Here is a 16,845-nt window from a genome sequence, read left to right on the forward strand (position 1 = left end):
TGGTTTTTGGTTTATTGGTGCCCTGGTGGCGCAGTGGTTAAGAGCTCGGCTGCTAACCAAAAGGTCAGCAGTTCAAATCCACCAGCCACTCCTTGGAAACCCTATGGGACAGCTCTACTCTGCCCTATAGGATTGCTATGAGTTGGAATCGACTCAACAGCAATGGGTTTTAATGGCACTATCAGCCACAGGAGGACAATCCACTTCTGCTTTGGAAGGAGCATTCACGACTGCAGTGGGCGGTCCAGTAGGTATTCCTGGTTCAATTTAACTCTAGGAGTTTAGATTTGTCCCTTAAATACCTTCAGTCTGAAAGACAATTAGAAAAATCTAACACTAGAGCCATTTTATAGTTCCACTACCGGGAGAACTCTAAATGTACCTTAAAGTGGGCCTTATGATACTTATACAAATAGTCTAGTCTTCAAAGCATGCTCTAAACCAGAAGCGATTTTGGAATAGGCTGAACAGAAGAAACTTTTTCATTCTATAGTTCAGTGTCTCCACTATTTTCAGTATCGCCTAAATGAACTGAACACTTTTCTTACCCTAGCTTATTAAATATATAAACATAGCTAGAGCTCCAACACGGGAAGGCAAGCCTATTTATTCTCAGTTCTGCAGTAGACTTTATACCAGTAGTGCCTAGTAACGAGTACTTAAAAATTATAAATATATACACACACACGCACACACGTATACACACACTATCTCCAATTTAGGATAGCAGAGAAACCTTGAGCTGTAACTTGGTGCTCACATCTGAAAACAGACACATTTTTTTTTCCACACAATTGAGAGGAGTTGGGCATAAAAACAACCTGGATACTCAAAATATGTACAAAAGAAAAGATCTCTGGAGTTTTTCTTTTATTATTTTAAACTAGGTCAGGAAGGGTCTTTTCTCACTTCAGTTAAATATATGTAAGGCAATAGAATAGCCTTCTTGCCAGGCAATTAAGGGCATTCACCGCCCGTGAATAGGTATATAGGCTATTCAAGGGGGATGCCTGAGTTTGGGCTCGTAGATTCATTTTAGTGTCAGTTTCCTTCAGTATTCAACCTCATGCTCCTTAAAATGTAGTTCAAATGCTTTCACTTAAAGCACAATCAAAATTAAAAAAAACAAAATGTAGTTCAAATGTCAGACTTGTTGAATACAGCCTTCCTTACCAAAGATAATGCTTTTAGGAAAAAAAAAAAAAACGAATTTAAACTCTGTGCATATATCAAATGGGAGTGCGCCTCAAACCAAAGACAGAGAGTGGAAAGTAATTTTTAGGAAAATAGTTCCAAGAAAGAGCCACATTAGTCATTGGCTTTAACTTTCAGCTCTAGGGAAATCACTAACTGGCAGATGGACACCCAACAATCCTAAAAGTTGAGGCTTGAAGAATGGTGGAAAAGCTTTTGTTTTCTATCCTGACCCAGAAATCTGAGACAGAGGTCTGTGCCAGGTGCAAAGGGCTGTAAGCCCCGTCTAGTGTCCTTTCTGGGGCTTCCCAGAAAGTCTGGATTCACTATTAGGCCATTCACTCTCCAGCGAGTGTTTGGACACGCTCCCTAGGCTTGCCCCATTGCACCAAGGGCAGAGGTAGAATTCACCCAGCCTTGGCTATGTTGGCGATGTTCGTGAATGAGCAGGTTAATGTTTGAAAAACAAAAAAAGGAAAGGATTAACGGAAGAAAAAAGTAGGTCCCAAAATTTCATAAAATGTATAGTCATTGCAAGTGGATTAACCACAATTTTCTCTTTTGCCAGAAATCTACTTGTTAATATTTTAAGAACATCTAGTCTGATTAATTAATACCTTAATTGAGTAATAAAAAAACCAAAACTGCTGCCGTTGAGTCGATCCAACTCACAGCGACCCTATAGGACAGAGTAGAACTGCCCCACATGGTTTCCAAGGAGTGGCTGGTGGATTTGAACTGCTGACCTTTTGGTTAGCAGCCGATCTCTTAACCACTGCACCACCTGGGCTCCAATTAAGTAATATCTTAGATAAAAATCTTTAAAATTTAACACTGATCTAGAAGAGTCAGGGTATGAAATAAGAGGCCAGAAATAATTGATTGGAGCAGCTTATGAGCTCTTCCTAGGTCAGATCTTCCCACAGTCACTTTACTGTTTTTGAATAGTATAAATTCCTAGAAATTTTTAGTTATGTGTACTGAATTCCATTCTAAATTGAACATGAACAACTTTTGGGTTACTGGCCACTTTGTATGACCATATTTGGCCATCTCCTTCATCTCATAAGGATACCAAAGTAGCCTAGATACATGGAAAATGCTATTAATCAATAGCTTTCTTCAGTGTCCACAGCCCCAAACCTGCCATTAAAATGAACCTAGTATATCCTTTAAATAACATTTATAGTCATTAACATTCCTATTATAGAATTTCAAATTCTCATGGACTCCAGACTTTCTGGAGCCATGGAGGCTGGATGAACCCTTGAAGCTATTGCCCTGAGATCATCTTTAAACCGCAAACCAAAGATATCCCCTGACGTCGTCTTAAAACCAAACAACAGTTTAGCTGAACTAGTAAAAAATGTCTGCCTTGACTATTATGCTCTTTTAAGAGTTATCTATATGGGATCACACTGACAATGATCCAAGATCAGATAGTAAACTTAGGGGGCAATGAGTTTATGTTAATGGGGAAGGAACAACTCAGAAAAGGAGGGTGAGAATGGTTGCACAACTAGAAGAACGTAATCAGTGTCACTGAATTATACATGTAGAAATTGTTGAATTGGTATATGTTCTGCTATGTATTCTCAACAATAAAAATAAATTATATACATAAAAAAAAAAATTCCTGCTGTAAACTGCCTAAGTACATCAACCCCAATTTAAAGTGATTAAATACACACAGGTGTATTAGATAGAGTAATTACGTAAAATAAAAATGTACACTGATCCAGTCACTCCTACAGAGATGAAATAGATACTGAAGAAGAATTAATTTGGGTTTGATTCTGAAGTAGATATTGAAAAATTATTTTGGGATTGATTTTTTATTAGTATGGAAAGAATACACCCATTTTAGGTTTTTAAATGAAGACCCCTAAAATATAGCAATGTGACCCATAATAGTGAAATATTTAAAAAGTTAATAAGGAAAGAGTTGCAGAGTATTTCAGGGAAATTTTTCATTTGTATTCTGACAGAAAAAAGAAAAACTCTAAACATCTAAAAATGCATATAAACAAAACAATCCTATTGTAGAGAACTTTATTTGATTGATGTGTCCTTTTGGCTCCTGTAGTTCAATACAGATTATAAGAAACTTAGAGGAACTAGAAGAAAATGATGAAGAACTTAAGAAGTGTGAATTAATGAATTATTTCTCTTAAAGAATACATTGTGGGTTACATATCAACCATCTGAAAGGTTTTGGAAGATTTTAAGTGGCTTTTAACATTTAGAAATATTTGAATCTTAGATAAAAATGTTTAAAATTTAGCCCAACGAACAAACTTAACTAAAATTGAGACAACCAGACACTGCACACCTCCTGATAGGCTGCAAGAGGAAGTACCAAGCATCACCTATGAAATACTTCTGCCAACAAAACTAATCCTCAGTCTAATCAAGCCTATAGATCTAATTTCTAGTTTATAGGAAATCCCGGGAATAGATAAATGTGTTAATGGTATCATGAAGGTAAGACAAATTCAGATTATGGGAAGTTCAACAAACAAATGACCCGGTTTCTTCAACAAATAAATGACATTAAAAAAAAAAAAGTCAGGGGGAATTATTACAAATTGAAAGAGACTTAGAAGACATACCATCTAACTTAAACCAACTATATAAAAAAATTAAGGAAAACTGAGTATCAACTGGGTATCAGGAATTACTATTAATTTTGTTAGGTATGATAATGATACTGCAGTTATGCTTAAAAAAAATAATTTATTACAGGCGTACTGAAATTTATAGATGAAATAAAAGGATCTCTGGGATTTGCTTTAAAATCCTCTCCCCAAAAGTGGAGTGATTACATGAAAAAATTGGCAAAATGTTGATAATTGCTGAAGCTGCGAGCCTACGTGAGGGCTCATGATACCATTCTCTTGACTTTTATGTATGTTTGAAAAGTCAGTTATAATAAAAAAATTCTTAAAAATGGGTTGTATGTGGAAGATTACATTTGAAAAAATTTTAAAGGATCAGTTCTTACTACTTTACCTTTGTCACACATAATATTTTAGTAAAATTATTCCTGATTATTAATCACATTTCTTAACACCAGTAGATATGGACAAGTATCCAGGCCATCTCTTGACTTAAAGATATATTCTGCAAGCATAATTTCTATTTGCCAGTACTTTCAATAAATCGGGCTCCCAAAATTCTGTATACACAGTTGGGGAGCTGATATTTCAGAGGTGAAAGAACTCAAGATAAGTTTAGTAGGTTCTGAGAAGAAACTTGCTTCACCCCATCACCTGCTACACAGCTACCTACGTGACTTCAGGGGGTACTCTGGATGCCAAGATGACTTCCACTAGATGTCTGGCACATAAAAGGACTCTGCCCCAAGTGCCTTTGGACATGCCACCATCCACATAGCTACCACTGGAACTGTGTAAGTTTAGGTCTATTTGAGAATACCGGAGTCTTTTCTAAATCTCCAGTGCGGTTTGTGTTTGTCAAGTTCCTTTAATTTTTTTTTTTAATCTTTCCTTATTGCATGCCTGTGTTTAGCTAACAGTATGTTAATATACAATATTTATACTTTAATTTTATCTAGTTGGGCATTTTCTACCCATTGCTGTCCAGTCGATTCCGACTCACAGTGACCCTGTGGGACTGAGTAGAACTGCCCCACAGAGTTTCCAAGGAGCTCCTGGTGAGTTCGAACTGCTGACCTCTTGGTTAACAGCTGTAGCTCTTAACCACTACACCACCAGGGTTTCCAGTTGGGCATTAGCTGTCAGTTATTTATCTGTTCTGATATAAGCTTATACAAAGAAGAATTGCTTCTTGTTACTTATATTAACAGTTTTTCTTATATATATATATATATATATATAAAAGCCAAAACCATACCAGTTGCCATCGAGTTGATCCCAACTCATAGTAGCCCTACAGGACAGAGCAGAACTGCCCCATACGGTTTCCAAGAAGCAGCTAGTTGATTCGAACTGCCGACGTTTTGGTTAGCAGCCAAGCTCTTAACCACCAGGGCTCGAGAGATATATATGTATATATGTAAATTAAATGTTTTATTAGGTGGGTATTTAATTACTGGAATTTAGTTAACTGTTTATCATTGAGTTTGAATGATAACACAAAGTTTTTTTGAAAGCAGAAAGAATTAGATACTAGACTCTTCAAAGTCAACTATATTATGAAATCAGTTAGAAGTTCAACAATATATAATAAAGGAAACAAATATTGGTACCCAACTTACCAAGAAGAATGCCTACTCATTTGGGCCTATTACTTTACTGACATGCTTTGAAAAGATTAGAACAAAATAAATCCATAGACACGTTCTAAGGAGCGCTGAATGGCAAGAAGTGGTGCTTGAAGCATTATATTATATTGAGGAAAGATACGCACCTCTAACTGGGAAGCTTAACTGCTGTAAAGTTGACGCACTTATACAGTAACCAATCTGAGGCTCATATGCGATGGTATCTAGACATTCATTCCAATCTTGCACATTGGTAACAGGACAATCTTGTAGATGGGTGACAAGGTCTCCCACAAAAAGGCCTCTGGGTCCAATGGCAGGTGAGTCCTTGGGAAGAAGGCAAAAGCAAATTAGATAATTTGTGAAGACAAGCTATGATTAATCTGAGCAACTAATGGTTAAGGACACTGAGTGAATTAAGTATAATATTTTGAAGAATGCAGAAAATAATCCAGCTACAATGGGTTTAAATCCATGAATATAGACCTAGAAAATTAACAAAATAAAACCCAACAATTATATTTACTTTTTTGATTCTCTAGGATTTTGAATTTTTGGCAATTGAAAAAAAAAAAATCCACTTGCTGACCGTGAACATTAAAATGAAAACCAAGTTTTTCTCAAACTGCTAATTAATTCTTTTGTGTGTAAAAAGAATGCTTTCTTTCCTGTTTCCTCAGTGGGTAAAACTGTAAGACAAGTCCTTATATAAACAATCCCAAATATGCAGACAATACTGTCAGCACAGTGAATCACGTAAGCTCACTCGATTGCTCACAGAAGTAATTTTCTACTTCCTAACGTCTCAATAAAAGCCTTGATGTCATCATAGTAATTACTGTCTAAGGGAGCAAAATACAGAGTTGAAGACATTAACGTAAACTCCTAGCACAGGTTCTGGCTGGCTAGCTCAGGTGTCATCGTTTTTACTTCTTAGGAATAAATACAATTGACACAAAAGCAGAAATAGAAACAAACAGTAAAGGTAAATGATGGATTTTATCAACAAACTTCAAGTAGAAAATCTTGATACTATCTTCATAATTCAGAACAAAACCGATTTCCATTGTACTTCGTAAAAGCTAATGTGTTTCACATCATTATTTGTTAGATTTAAAAGGATTCTAGCAATTTCTTCACAAGAAACTGAGCATTATGTATACTAAGAAAACTTGAACAAAAGTTCCTGACATAATATGCTAAGTATTACATCATAAAAGCTGGTAAAAGAATGCCCCCAAGTAACCCTTACTTACCTCAGCGACTTCAGTGATAAGCACTCCGACTCCAGTGTAGTAAAATGGCAAGAGAATTACCGGGAGGAGAACAAGGGCTAAAATACCCAAGAGTGCAAGGACAAAATTATGCCAGATACCTGAAAAGAGAGAAAAAAGGAATAAGCTCTACAGGGCAGAAACAATATAGGTACTTGAACTTCTTAACACCTGGGCATTCTGCTAAATTAGTAAAGTGACCAGAAGAAGCCGTGAGGCAGATGAGTCTATTTATTAGTACAGCAGACAGATGTTCAGTTAGAGGCCTCCTTCGTTTCAGATACTGAAATCTAAAAACGAGCATGTTAATACCAAATTAGGAAGACCACAGGTTAATATAGTTTAACACTAATAGGATTCATACCTTTTACTTACTACACCCTCTCCAGAAAATGTATACGTTATCAATTTAAGCATACTTGTGATCTTTGAAAGGCACTTGGAAATTATTCAAATAAAAGTTAAAATGAAAAAAAAAAAAATTCTTGCTGAATTGGGGAGCAGAAACCCAAGTGGCACTTGGAAAAAGAGACTTTTAATTTTAAGAATTAAACTATTATGGTGAATAGTATTGGTGGAACAAATAGAATATGTATTTTACATCATGACTATAATTAAAAACCATAAAGCAACTGTGCCATTCTTTAAAAAAAAAATAATAAAAAAATAAAAGGGAACTGCAGTCACATAGAAAACTATGAAAAAATAGAAAAACAAGAAAATTAAAGCCATCACCTCTACTGTCACTGGTTCACAGAAAAGCACAATGAAAATTTGGTCTATATTCCAGCTTTTGTTTCTTCATACAGGTATAACGGAAACCCTGGTGGCCTGGCGGTTAAGAGCTAGGCTGCTAACCTAAAGGTCGGCAGTTTGAATCCACCAGGCGCTCCTCGGAAACCCTATAGGGCAGTTCTACTCTGTCCCATGGGGTCGCCATGAGTTGGAATCGACTTGACGAAAACGGGTTTGGTTGTTTTCGTTTTGGTCTTATAGCAGTGACTAGAACTTCCAGAACAATGTGAAATAGCTTTGATGGCATGCCTTCCCTTGCTTTCATTATTTTAATAAAAGAATAGTCAAGCAACACCAAGGGTTTAGATGAGATTGAGGGCCAATTTTACTCTGGTTTATATCTAGGGCTTTGAAGCGGTTTGAACCAGTACAATCATGGCCGACAAAGCAATACTGGAACAGACCTGAATTTTTATAATTTGGGTGAACCGGAAGGATAACTGGAATGTGAAAATTACAGGTCGAAGCCTTGGAATGGGAGATTCGGAAGAGGTGTAGTGAGCCCTTTCAGGAGCCTGAGGCATTAGACTGGATTACTGGCATGCCTGTGGAGAGCACACACATTCAAAACAGCGTCGCTGACCGCCATCTTTGAGGGGGACACCACTGTTCCCGATTCTGCTCAAAATCCTACTGGCAAGAGATTTGGTTGTTATGCAACTCATACACCGCCCTTGTTTTCTAAAAAGATTAGGTTTCTAGCAGGGCTTCAACCTGTAATTTTTCTCATTGCAGTTATCGTTCCAGTTCACCCAAATTTTAAAAACTCAGATCTGTTTCCGTATCGCTCCCTTGGCCATGACTGAGCCGGAAAGAAATGGTTCGAAGTCCTGTTAATACCCTAAGCAGCAAGACTGGAATGAGAGTAGGAAAAGCCGGCACTTCATGATCCAGGGTTTAAGAATGACACAATGGGTCAGGGGAAAAGAAAATCCATGGCTGCGATGGAGGCAGCAAGGTAGCTCTACTAGTTTCCTAGGGCTGCTGTAACAAATTACCACAAACTGGGTGGTTTAAGACAACACAACTTTATTGTTTCACAGTTCTGGAGGCTAGAAGTCTGAAATCAAGGGGCTAAGATTTACCTCAATCAAGCCCCACCTGTTCTCAGTATAGTTTGGAAATAAAACACAAAACACAACTATTTGATTTCATTTCTCTAAACACACAGAAGTGATTTTCAGGTCCCCAGGTGACTTAAAATAACAACTTACATACTTATTCCTCTAGTCACCCACAGAAGTTACATCTGATAGAATACAAACCATCACTGTGGCAAGGATCTAGCTTATCATAATTACAGCATCATTTCTACAGCCACTAATGTTTTTACTTCACCCTCAAATAAACTTACAACTGGCTAATGTAAAAATGTTTAACTGGTGTTTTAAAAATTATTAAAAAATACACACTAACTGTAAAAAATTCAAACAGTATTGGACAAACTAATAAGAAAAAGTCATCTTTCCTAAATACCATTTCTCAGCCACAAGTCCAATGACTCACAGTAAACCTGCTGTTATCAATTTCCTGTTTATGCCTCCAGAAATTTTCTATGCTCACACAAGCACATATACATGTACGTAATCATTTATTCAAGAGTATAAACCAGCAAGTTCCCTAATAATAGGATAATTGTAAGTGGATTTTTAAGATAATTAGCCACAAAACAAAATTGCATCACTTTATTAATTGAAGAATATATTTGGCATGCACCGATAGGCTGTGATGCTTCTTGGTTGTGTCTGGATACACACACATGTAATAAAAGGCTTTGCAAGACAGTTTTTCTTAACAGCTCGACTGCAATGGGTATGGTAGAGATGGCTAGATGAACCCAATGGTGTGCTAGAGCCTGCTCCTACCACCTTGCCAGAGCCAACTGTGTATACCTCTTCCCAGTTCTTTCTCCGGGGACTTTAGGTTGGTAGCTTGAGATGACCATGGTGGGACTATTTACACCAGAAAAGTCAGCAAATGCTGCATATCAGAGCTCATCTCTCCAGAGCCAGTTAAGCATTTAATAGCACACCACTAGATAACATCCTCCCATATCTATTCTTCTGTTTTTATATTACAGTATTTGGTGGTTGGGGGGACATTAGTAGTACTTTGGGTAGTACAATTCTTTGTTGTGCAGGTCTGTCCCTCCCATTACAGGGTATTTAGCATCCCTGACTTCCATCAACTAAATCATTAGTACTCTCCAGTCAACTAAGGAACACCTCCCACCCCACACATTCCAATCATCCCCAGGAGGGTGAGTTCAGAACCAATGTTCTATATCAATAGAACTTTAACCTAGACATTTCCCAATGTTCTATATCAATAGAACTTTAACCTAGACATTTCCCAGACTCTCATGAAGCTGAGTATGGCCAAGCGACTGCATTTTAGACAGCAGGATGTAAGAGGAAGTGATGGGGACAACCCTTTCCTGCTGGCTGGAATGCAGCTGTGATAAAAAGAGCTGGAGCTGGACTTTAGTCCATGATATGGAAGCTGCATGTTGGGAAGAGCAGAGCTAACAAGACAGAAAGAGCCAGAGTCCCCAGAATTATATCAGTGCTGAACTACTTACAACCAGAATGTCTGAGGTGTTTAAGCCACTGTTATTTTTAGCTTTTATTACAGCAGCCAAACAGATACCTAGCTAATACATGTTCCATCTACCATATTACCGTTGTCAAACGTTCCTCGGTTGTTTTTGCTTTTAAAGTGTTGTAAGTTGTTATCTAGAAATATCCAGACCAAGTCTGGTCCAGGACATGTTAGGTAAACGATCTTTCCCATTATATACGTAATCTTTTTTCTCCCCTCCAAATTTTCTTTTGTTGTTATTGTTGAAAATACACACAGCAAACCATACACCAGTTCAACAGTTTCTACATGTACAATTTAGTGACGCTGATTACATTCTTCGAGTTGTGCAACCATTCTTACCCTCTTCTGAGCTGCTCCTCCCCCATTAACATAAAGTCACTTCCCCCTAAGGTTCCTATCTAATCTTTTGAGTTGCTCTTGTTAATTTGATCACATATAGGTTGTTCCTAGAAGTGCACAACGCTTAAGGCAGACCTTTTTACTAGTTAAGCTATCATTTGGTTTTCGGATGATTTCAGGGGATATTTTTGGTTTATGGTTTAAAGATTACCTCAGGGCAATAGTGTCAGGGGCTCATCCACCCTCCATGGGCTCCAGAAAGTCTACAGTCCATGAGAATGTGTACACAGATAATCTTTTAAAACATCATTGGTTATCGAGGTATTTCCCAGATACTATATTTTGCTTTTTTGCTGATATATTTTGGACATCTTTCCATAATTACACATTCATATCTAGGCCATTTCTTATATCTGCTACAGAGTCAACAATTTTATACACATATTTGTAAGGTTCCCTACTAATGATCACTTACCACTTTTAACTTTTTCATACAATGTCACAATAAACAGCTTCGTTTATACTATCATACTGTATTTTTATGTAAATAACACATGCCTTCTGCATTTGTTTGCTGGCTTAGCGCTCCCCCCTACCCCAAGGTATTTTCCTAAGCATGCTATCCTAACTTTTTTCTTATAGCAACACGTAGAAAAGGACTGGCATTGCAGTGCTTGTGAGGGTGACTTGAGGAGGGAGGGCACGGCTGGCAAATGCAAAAAAAACCCAAAAAACCAAACCCAATGCCGTCTAGTCGATTCCGACTTATAGCGACCCTATAGGTCAGAGTAGAACTACCTCATAGAGTTTCCAAGGAGCGCCTGGCAGATTCGAACTACCGACCCTTTGGTTAGCAGCCATAGCACTTAACCACTACGCCACCAGGGTTTCTGGCAAACGTGAAGGGCGTGCATTATTTGCATAAAAATATGGTATCTCTAAATAAGTATGCATCTGTGAAAGTGTGGAAAATTACCTAGAAATGAAAATGTTGGGTCAAAAAAATATATGCATTAAAATTGAGCTCCAATGAGTTTGCATTAATTTATGCTCTCATAATCAGCATATGAGTGGCCATTTCTCCACCCTCTAAACAGCACCTGAAGTTATAACTTTAGTCTTTGACAATCTGCTGGGTGAAAAGTGAAATCCTATTGTCTTGATTTCTATTTAAATATTAGTGAACTCGTTCATCTTCCATGTTTACTAAAAAGCTATTTGTATTTCTTCTGACAACTGCCTATTTCTATCCATTGTCTGTTTACACCTTTACTCATTCTCTTGACTGGATTGTCTTTTTTTTTTTTTTTTACTAATTTCTAAGTGTTCAAATACATTGAGGACCTTGACTGGGTTGTCTTTTGCCTACTAATTCATAAGTGTTCAAATACTATAAGGAATTTGGTCCTTTGTAACAGGTATAATTTTTTCCTCTGGTTTGCTGTCTTGCTTGGTTTGTGGTTTCGACTATATAAAAAACCCAGTGCCCTCGAGTCGATTCCGACTCATAGCGACCCTATAGGACAGTGTAGAACTGCCCCATAGAGTTTCCAAGGGGCGCCTGGTGGATTCAAACTGCTGACCCTTTGGTGAGCAGCCGTAGCATTTAACCACTACGCCACCAGGGTTTTGGCTATATAGACATTTTAAGTTTTGGTATGGTCAAACGGCTCCTTGGTATTAAGCCTTTCCCATTTCAGAATTATAAAAGATACCTGCGTTTTCTTCTTTTTTTTTATAGCTTCAGGAAAACAAAACAAGGCAAAACAAAATTAAATCCTTTGATTCATTGGGGTTTACACTGGTGAAACTAATTTAGGAAGAGAACTAAAATTTTCCCCCAGTTGCTAGTCTCAACACAATTTTGCAAAATAATCCATCTCCACTGACTGGAGTTGCCATCTTTATCATGTGCTACATTCAGCTTTCCCCCAATTCATAATTATGGAACAGTCTTCCAGGACTGCGTGGATGCTTGCACTCTATGTGTCCCTCCCTCATCAGGATGATGCCACTACACACCCTGGCTTTTCCCACTTGAACAGAAGCCAAAGAAACAAGGCATGAACAAATGTGGGGGCATACAGCAGCACTAACCCCTTGACTCTCTGGGTAGGCTCCTATGTCAGGCATGCAGCTGGTATCAGATCACCCCTCTGGACTCAGGATCTGCCCATGCTGGCTCAGTGGCAACCAAGGCGGTGGCGCACACCATTTCTTCCACCTAAACAACTTTTTGTGCATTAAATGATCTGTTTGTAAATACACCTATGGAATCCTTGTTACAATTTTTATTTTCTCTAAAGCAGGGTTTCTCAATGGTGGCACTTCTGGTATCCTGAGCCAGATAATTCTTCATTGTGGGGAACTGTCTTGTGCACGGTAGGATGTTTAGCAGCATCCCTGGCCTCTATGTATGTCAGTAGCACCCTCCTCATTTCTGTATTTTGTAGTTAGCTATGGTATTTACAGAGACAATCTATTTTATTTTACTTTTTAAAACCACTATTTTATTGTTGCTTTATCTATTACATGAGAGATACATATCAGATGCTAAAAATTCAATGTCTATACAATATATTCTACGACTGACCACCACTCTCTATAACTGAATAGGCAAAGAAATTACATTGAAGAAACAGTATTGAGCAGTATTTTTGGAAAATAAATGACTATAATAGGTTTAAATTGACTAATTATCAAATCACATCTAACACAGAATACTACATAATACAACTAAATGATAGTTATGCAAAATGTGTTAACATCAAAGACTACAACCAAAATTAAGGTAACAAAACCTACATGACTTCTTTTAAACAGGAAAACTACTTTATGTATGCCTAGAACTGTCCCATTCTTTTAAAGAAAATCTACTGTAAGTAAAGTTATCAAACTCCAAACACCCACAGAAATATCCCCAAAAGTATAAAAATAAACACTTAGAAAATATAAAATGTTAAAAAACTTAAGCAATGTATGAACTTCATACTTATATGAAAGTGAAAACACAGAATTATCCCCAGTAGTATAAACACTTAGAAAACACAAAATGTTTAAAAACTGTAAGCTATGTATGAGCTTCATATTCATATGAAAGTGAAAAGTCCCAGTTTTAGCACAGCTGTATAAAAACTGTGTTTTGAAGTGAAGGTTTATTATTTATTATTTTCCTATTTAGACCAAACTTTACAAAAACACTATTTTTAAAATGGCATTACAGAACAGAAAAGGCATCTTAGCAATACTATCTTACAGCGTTAGTATATAACATTACTACACACAGTTATAACTTTTTTTAATCTTTTATTTTTACTACTTTATCAAAACATAACCCTTAGATGTGTAGGATTTTTTAAATCCTTTCCTAGAAACAATATACCAAAGGGAGGCATATCTTACTCCCCCTCACACTCCTGGAGATGCTTCCCCAGTTTGAGAAGCGTGTTCTCTCTTCTTCTCACGGGTTGTTTTTGTTCTTGGCATGCGTTAGGATATGAGATTTCAGGTTAGTTGACTGAGCAAATTTCTTATTACAACCATCAAAGGGGCACACGAAGGGCCTGTCTCCGGTATGGATTCGCACATGTGTACGCAAATTGAAGTCCAGTGAAAAGCGTTTTCCACAGCCTTCAAATATGCACTGAAACGGCTTCTCTCCGGTATGAACCAGTTGGTGTCGTTTTAGTTTTGAGCTCTCAACGAAAGCTTTGCCACATTCTGCACAGACGTGGACTCTAGGCCCGTGGGTATGCAGATGTTTTCTCATAGCAGAGTTATCCCTGAACATTTTTTCGCAGCCTTTATGAGCACAAGCTATCGTTCTGGGAGTATCTTCTTTAGAACTTTTTGGCTTCATTCTAGTAAATTCTGCCAATTGTTTGGGATCTGAGAGGTCCACGCCAGGTAATCCTTCAGGAGGAAGTTTCTTCCCGGTCATGTACTCTGAATAATCAGGAGGTGAATTGTCCCCACTCTGTTCTCCAGGCCCTGTCTCGGGGTTTTTATTTTCATTTGAGGACCACATGGCGACAGAGAACTCACCCTCTAGAGTCTTGATCTGCATCTGCTTCTGCTCCCACTTCTTACTGCTTTCTCCTGCGTTGGCCTCACTGCTGGGATGACTCTCCTTGTCGCTGTGCTTTATGCTGCGGCTGCGCTTCCTGCCACGGCTGGAGGCCGATGAAGATGAGGAGGCAGACAAGGATGCCAGCGTCTGCTGGAAGTCGTCGTCTTCGTTGCCGAGTGGGAGGAGCATCCGGTCCTCGAAGTCACTGTTGGTCTGCAAGTTATCTGACTCGTAGCAGCCCACTACTTCCTCTTGTGTCTGCACCATAATCATTTCTTGGTCGTGATCCCCCTGGCTGCTGGTGATGAGCGGCTGCAGCGCGATCAGAGGTGGGTGGTTGTGGCCTCCGTGGACCCAACTGCCGCTGAAATCTCCGTACTCCTCTATGGTTTCCATCTGAAAGGTTTCCATAGGGATGGTCGTCACAGAAATAGTTTCCACAGGGATGGTCTCCAGCTCGATCTCGTGCAGTTCTACAATGTCCGTCGGCAACTCTGAGTTGTCCGGAAAGACGGAGGCAGAGTCCTCTGAAGCCATGGTTGTGAGCTCAGGCCTTGGCTACCGGCTGCAGGTGGAAAACCGGAAAATGTAGAAGGAAAGCTGAGAGGACGCCAGCGGCGAACGCGTGTGCACTCGTTGCGGAAGATCAGGTGCTTCCGGGTAACCTATGCAAGGGCTTCTGGGTACTCGCGCAAGCTCTTCAGGGAATCCGTTGCTGGCACAAGCCACGCCCATGCCCGCATGCCCTTTGTGTGCGCCAGCCCTCGGGCTCCGCCGCGCCTGCGCATTCAAGCTGTTGTTTTTTGAACATTAGTAACTACGGTCTTAATGTTTATTTCGTTTCAGTTTTCTTGATTTCTCCTCCTCTCCAGACATATAACGGTATCTGCAAACAAAAAAATGCCCACTCTTTTCTAATATTTATACTTTTTTCCCCCTCCTAATTGAACTGACCCATACTTACAGAACCCAAGGAAACCCTGGTGGCGTAGTGGTTAAGCGCTACGGCTACTAACCGAACTGTCGGCAGTTCGAATCCACCAGGCACTCCTTGGAAACCCTGTGGGGCAGCTCTACTCTGTCCCATAGGGTCGCTATGAGTCGGAATCGACAGCACTGGCTTTGGCTTTTTTTATAAAAAAAAATTTTTTTGTAGAACCCAAAAAACCAAACCCACTGCCGTGGAGTTGATTCTGACTCATAGCGACCGTATAGGACGGAGTAGAACTGCACCATTGTTTCCAAGGAGCGCCTGGTGAATTTGAACTGCTGACCTCTTGGTTAGCAACCATAGCACTTAACCACTACACCAGGGTTTCCTAAGTATAGACCAACATTTAATAATATCAGTGATAGTTTATAGTGAGCTTGCTTGTCTTGACCTTTCCTTTAACAGATATGCTTTTAAGTGTTCTACCATGAAGAAGTCTCCAGCTACTCCTCCTTTTACTAAGGATTTAAAAAAAAATAATAAATATCAAATTTTGTTAAATAACGTCTTAACATATCCTAACATGATGAATTTTTCCCATAATGGTAAACAATATTTATCACATTCAAATAGATTTCCTAACGTTGAACCGTCCTCGTATTTTTGAGCTATATCATGTGTCTTGTAGGTTTCTTTCTTGTGCTTTGTCAGGTGTTACAGGTCAATGCTGTATTAGCTTTAACAAAATCTTAGTTTCCTTTTCTCTGTGATCTGGAAAGTTTATAAAAAATTGGAATTACATCTTTTCCTTCAATATTTGAAAGTCCCCCTTACGAAATTCTCAGGGGCATTCTTTATCAACTTTCTTCATTTCTCCCATTATAATTAGCCTAGATTTTTTCTATCTCCTGGTTCATTTTGGCTATTTATATTTTCTTATACTTATCCAGGTTTCTGAATTTTTTTTTAGAGATGAACAAAGTATTCTTTTACAATTGTTTTAATTTTCTCTAACAGTTGTCATTCTCCCATCTGACTGCTAATTCTATTTTTCCCATTTCCAACTACCATTTTTTTCTTCAAAGAACTCTTGGATTTAGCAGTTCCATTTTCCATCTTTCTAATTTATTATTTATGCCTACATCTTTACAATTACTTTATTATCCTTAAGCATTTTATAGTCCTTTTCTCACTTAAATCGAATGCTTAATTCATTTATTTTCATTTCTTAGTTCATAATAACTACCCAAAGCAGTGAATTTTCCTTTCAGTATAACTTCGGACATTATCCCAATCAAGTGCTCTCATTATCATTATTTTTAGATATCCTACGATTATGGTTTTCAATGAAATTGATCCAAAGTATGATTAAGATAAATTTCCAAATTTTCTG

General features: G+C 38.2%; 2 protein-coding genes across 3 annotated transcripts in view; both read right to left on the reverse strand.

Moving 5' to 3' along the window:
• The window catches only part of MBTPS2 (membrane bound transcription factor peptidase, site 2), a 53,155-nt gene that overhangs the window by 15,396 nt on the left and 20,914 nt on the right, over positions 1 to 16,845 (reverse strand). For both annotated transcript variants that reach the window (XR_007515756.1, XM_049871409.1), the window contains exons 6-7: positions 6,697 to 6,815; positions 5,587 to 5,767 (exon numbers count right to left, since the gene is read on the reverse strand). Coding sequence is in view for 1 of the 2 variants with exons in the window: in XM_049871409.1 (XP_049727366.1) it covers positions 5,587 to 5,767; positions 6,697 to 6,815 (300 nt within the window). In the remaining variant the exon portion in view is untranslated. The remainder of the gene's footprint in view (positions 1 to 5,586; positions 5,768 to 6,696; positions 6,816 to 16,845) is intronic.
• Positions 13,494 to 15,359, reverse strand: YY2 (YY2 transcription factor). The gene has a single exon (XM_049871410.1). The coding sequence runs from the start codon at positions 15,056 to 15,058 to the stop codon at positions 13,913 to 13,915; it is 1,146 nt and encodes a 381-aa protein (XP_049727367.1). The 5' UTR covers positions 15,059 to 15,359; the 3' UTR covers positions 13,494 to 13,912.

This window comes from Elephas maximus, chromosome X (assembly GCF_024166365.1).
Source record: "Elephas maximus indicus isolate mEleMax1 chromosome X, mEleMax1 primary haplotype, whole genome shotgun sequence".
NCBI classification, from domain to species: domain Eukaryota; kingdom Metazoa; phylum Chordata; class Mammalia; order Proboscidea; family Elephantidae; genus Elephas; species Elephas maximus.

Excerpts from the sequence above, each read along its gene's own strand:
- YY2 (XM_049871410.1), bottom strand. The coding sequence starts at position 15,058 with ATGGCTTCAGAGGACTCTGCCTCCGTCTTTCCGGACAACTCAGAGTTG.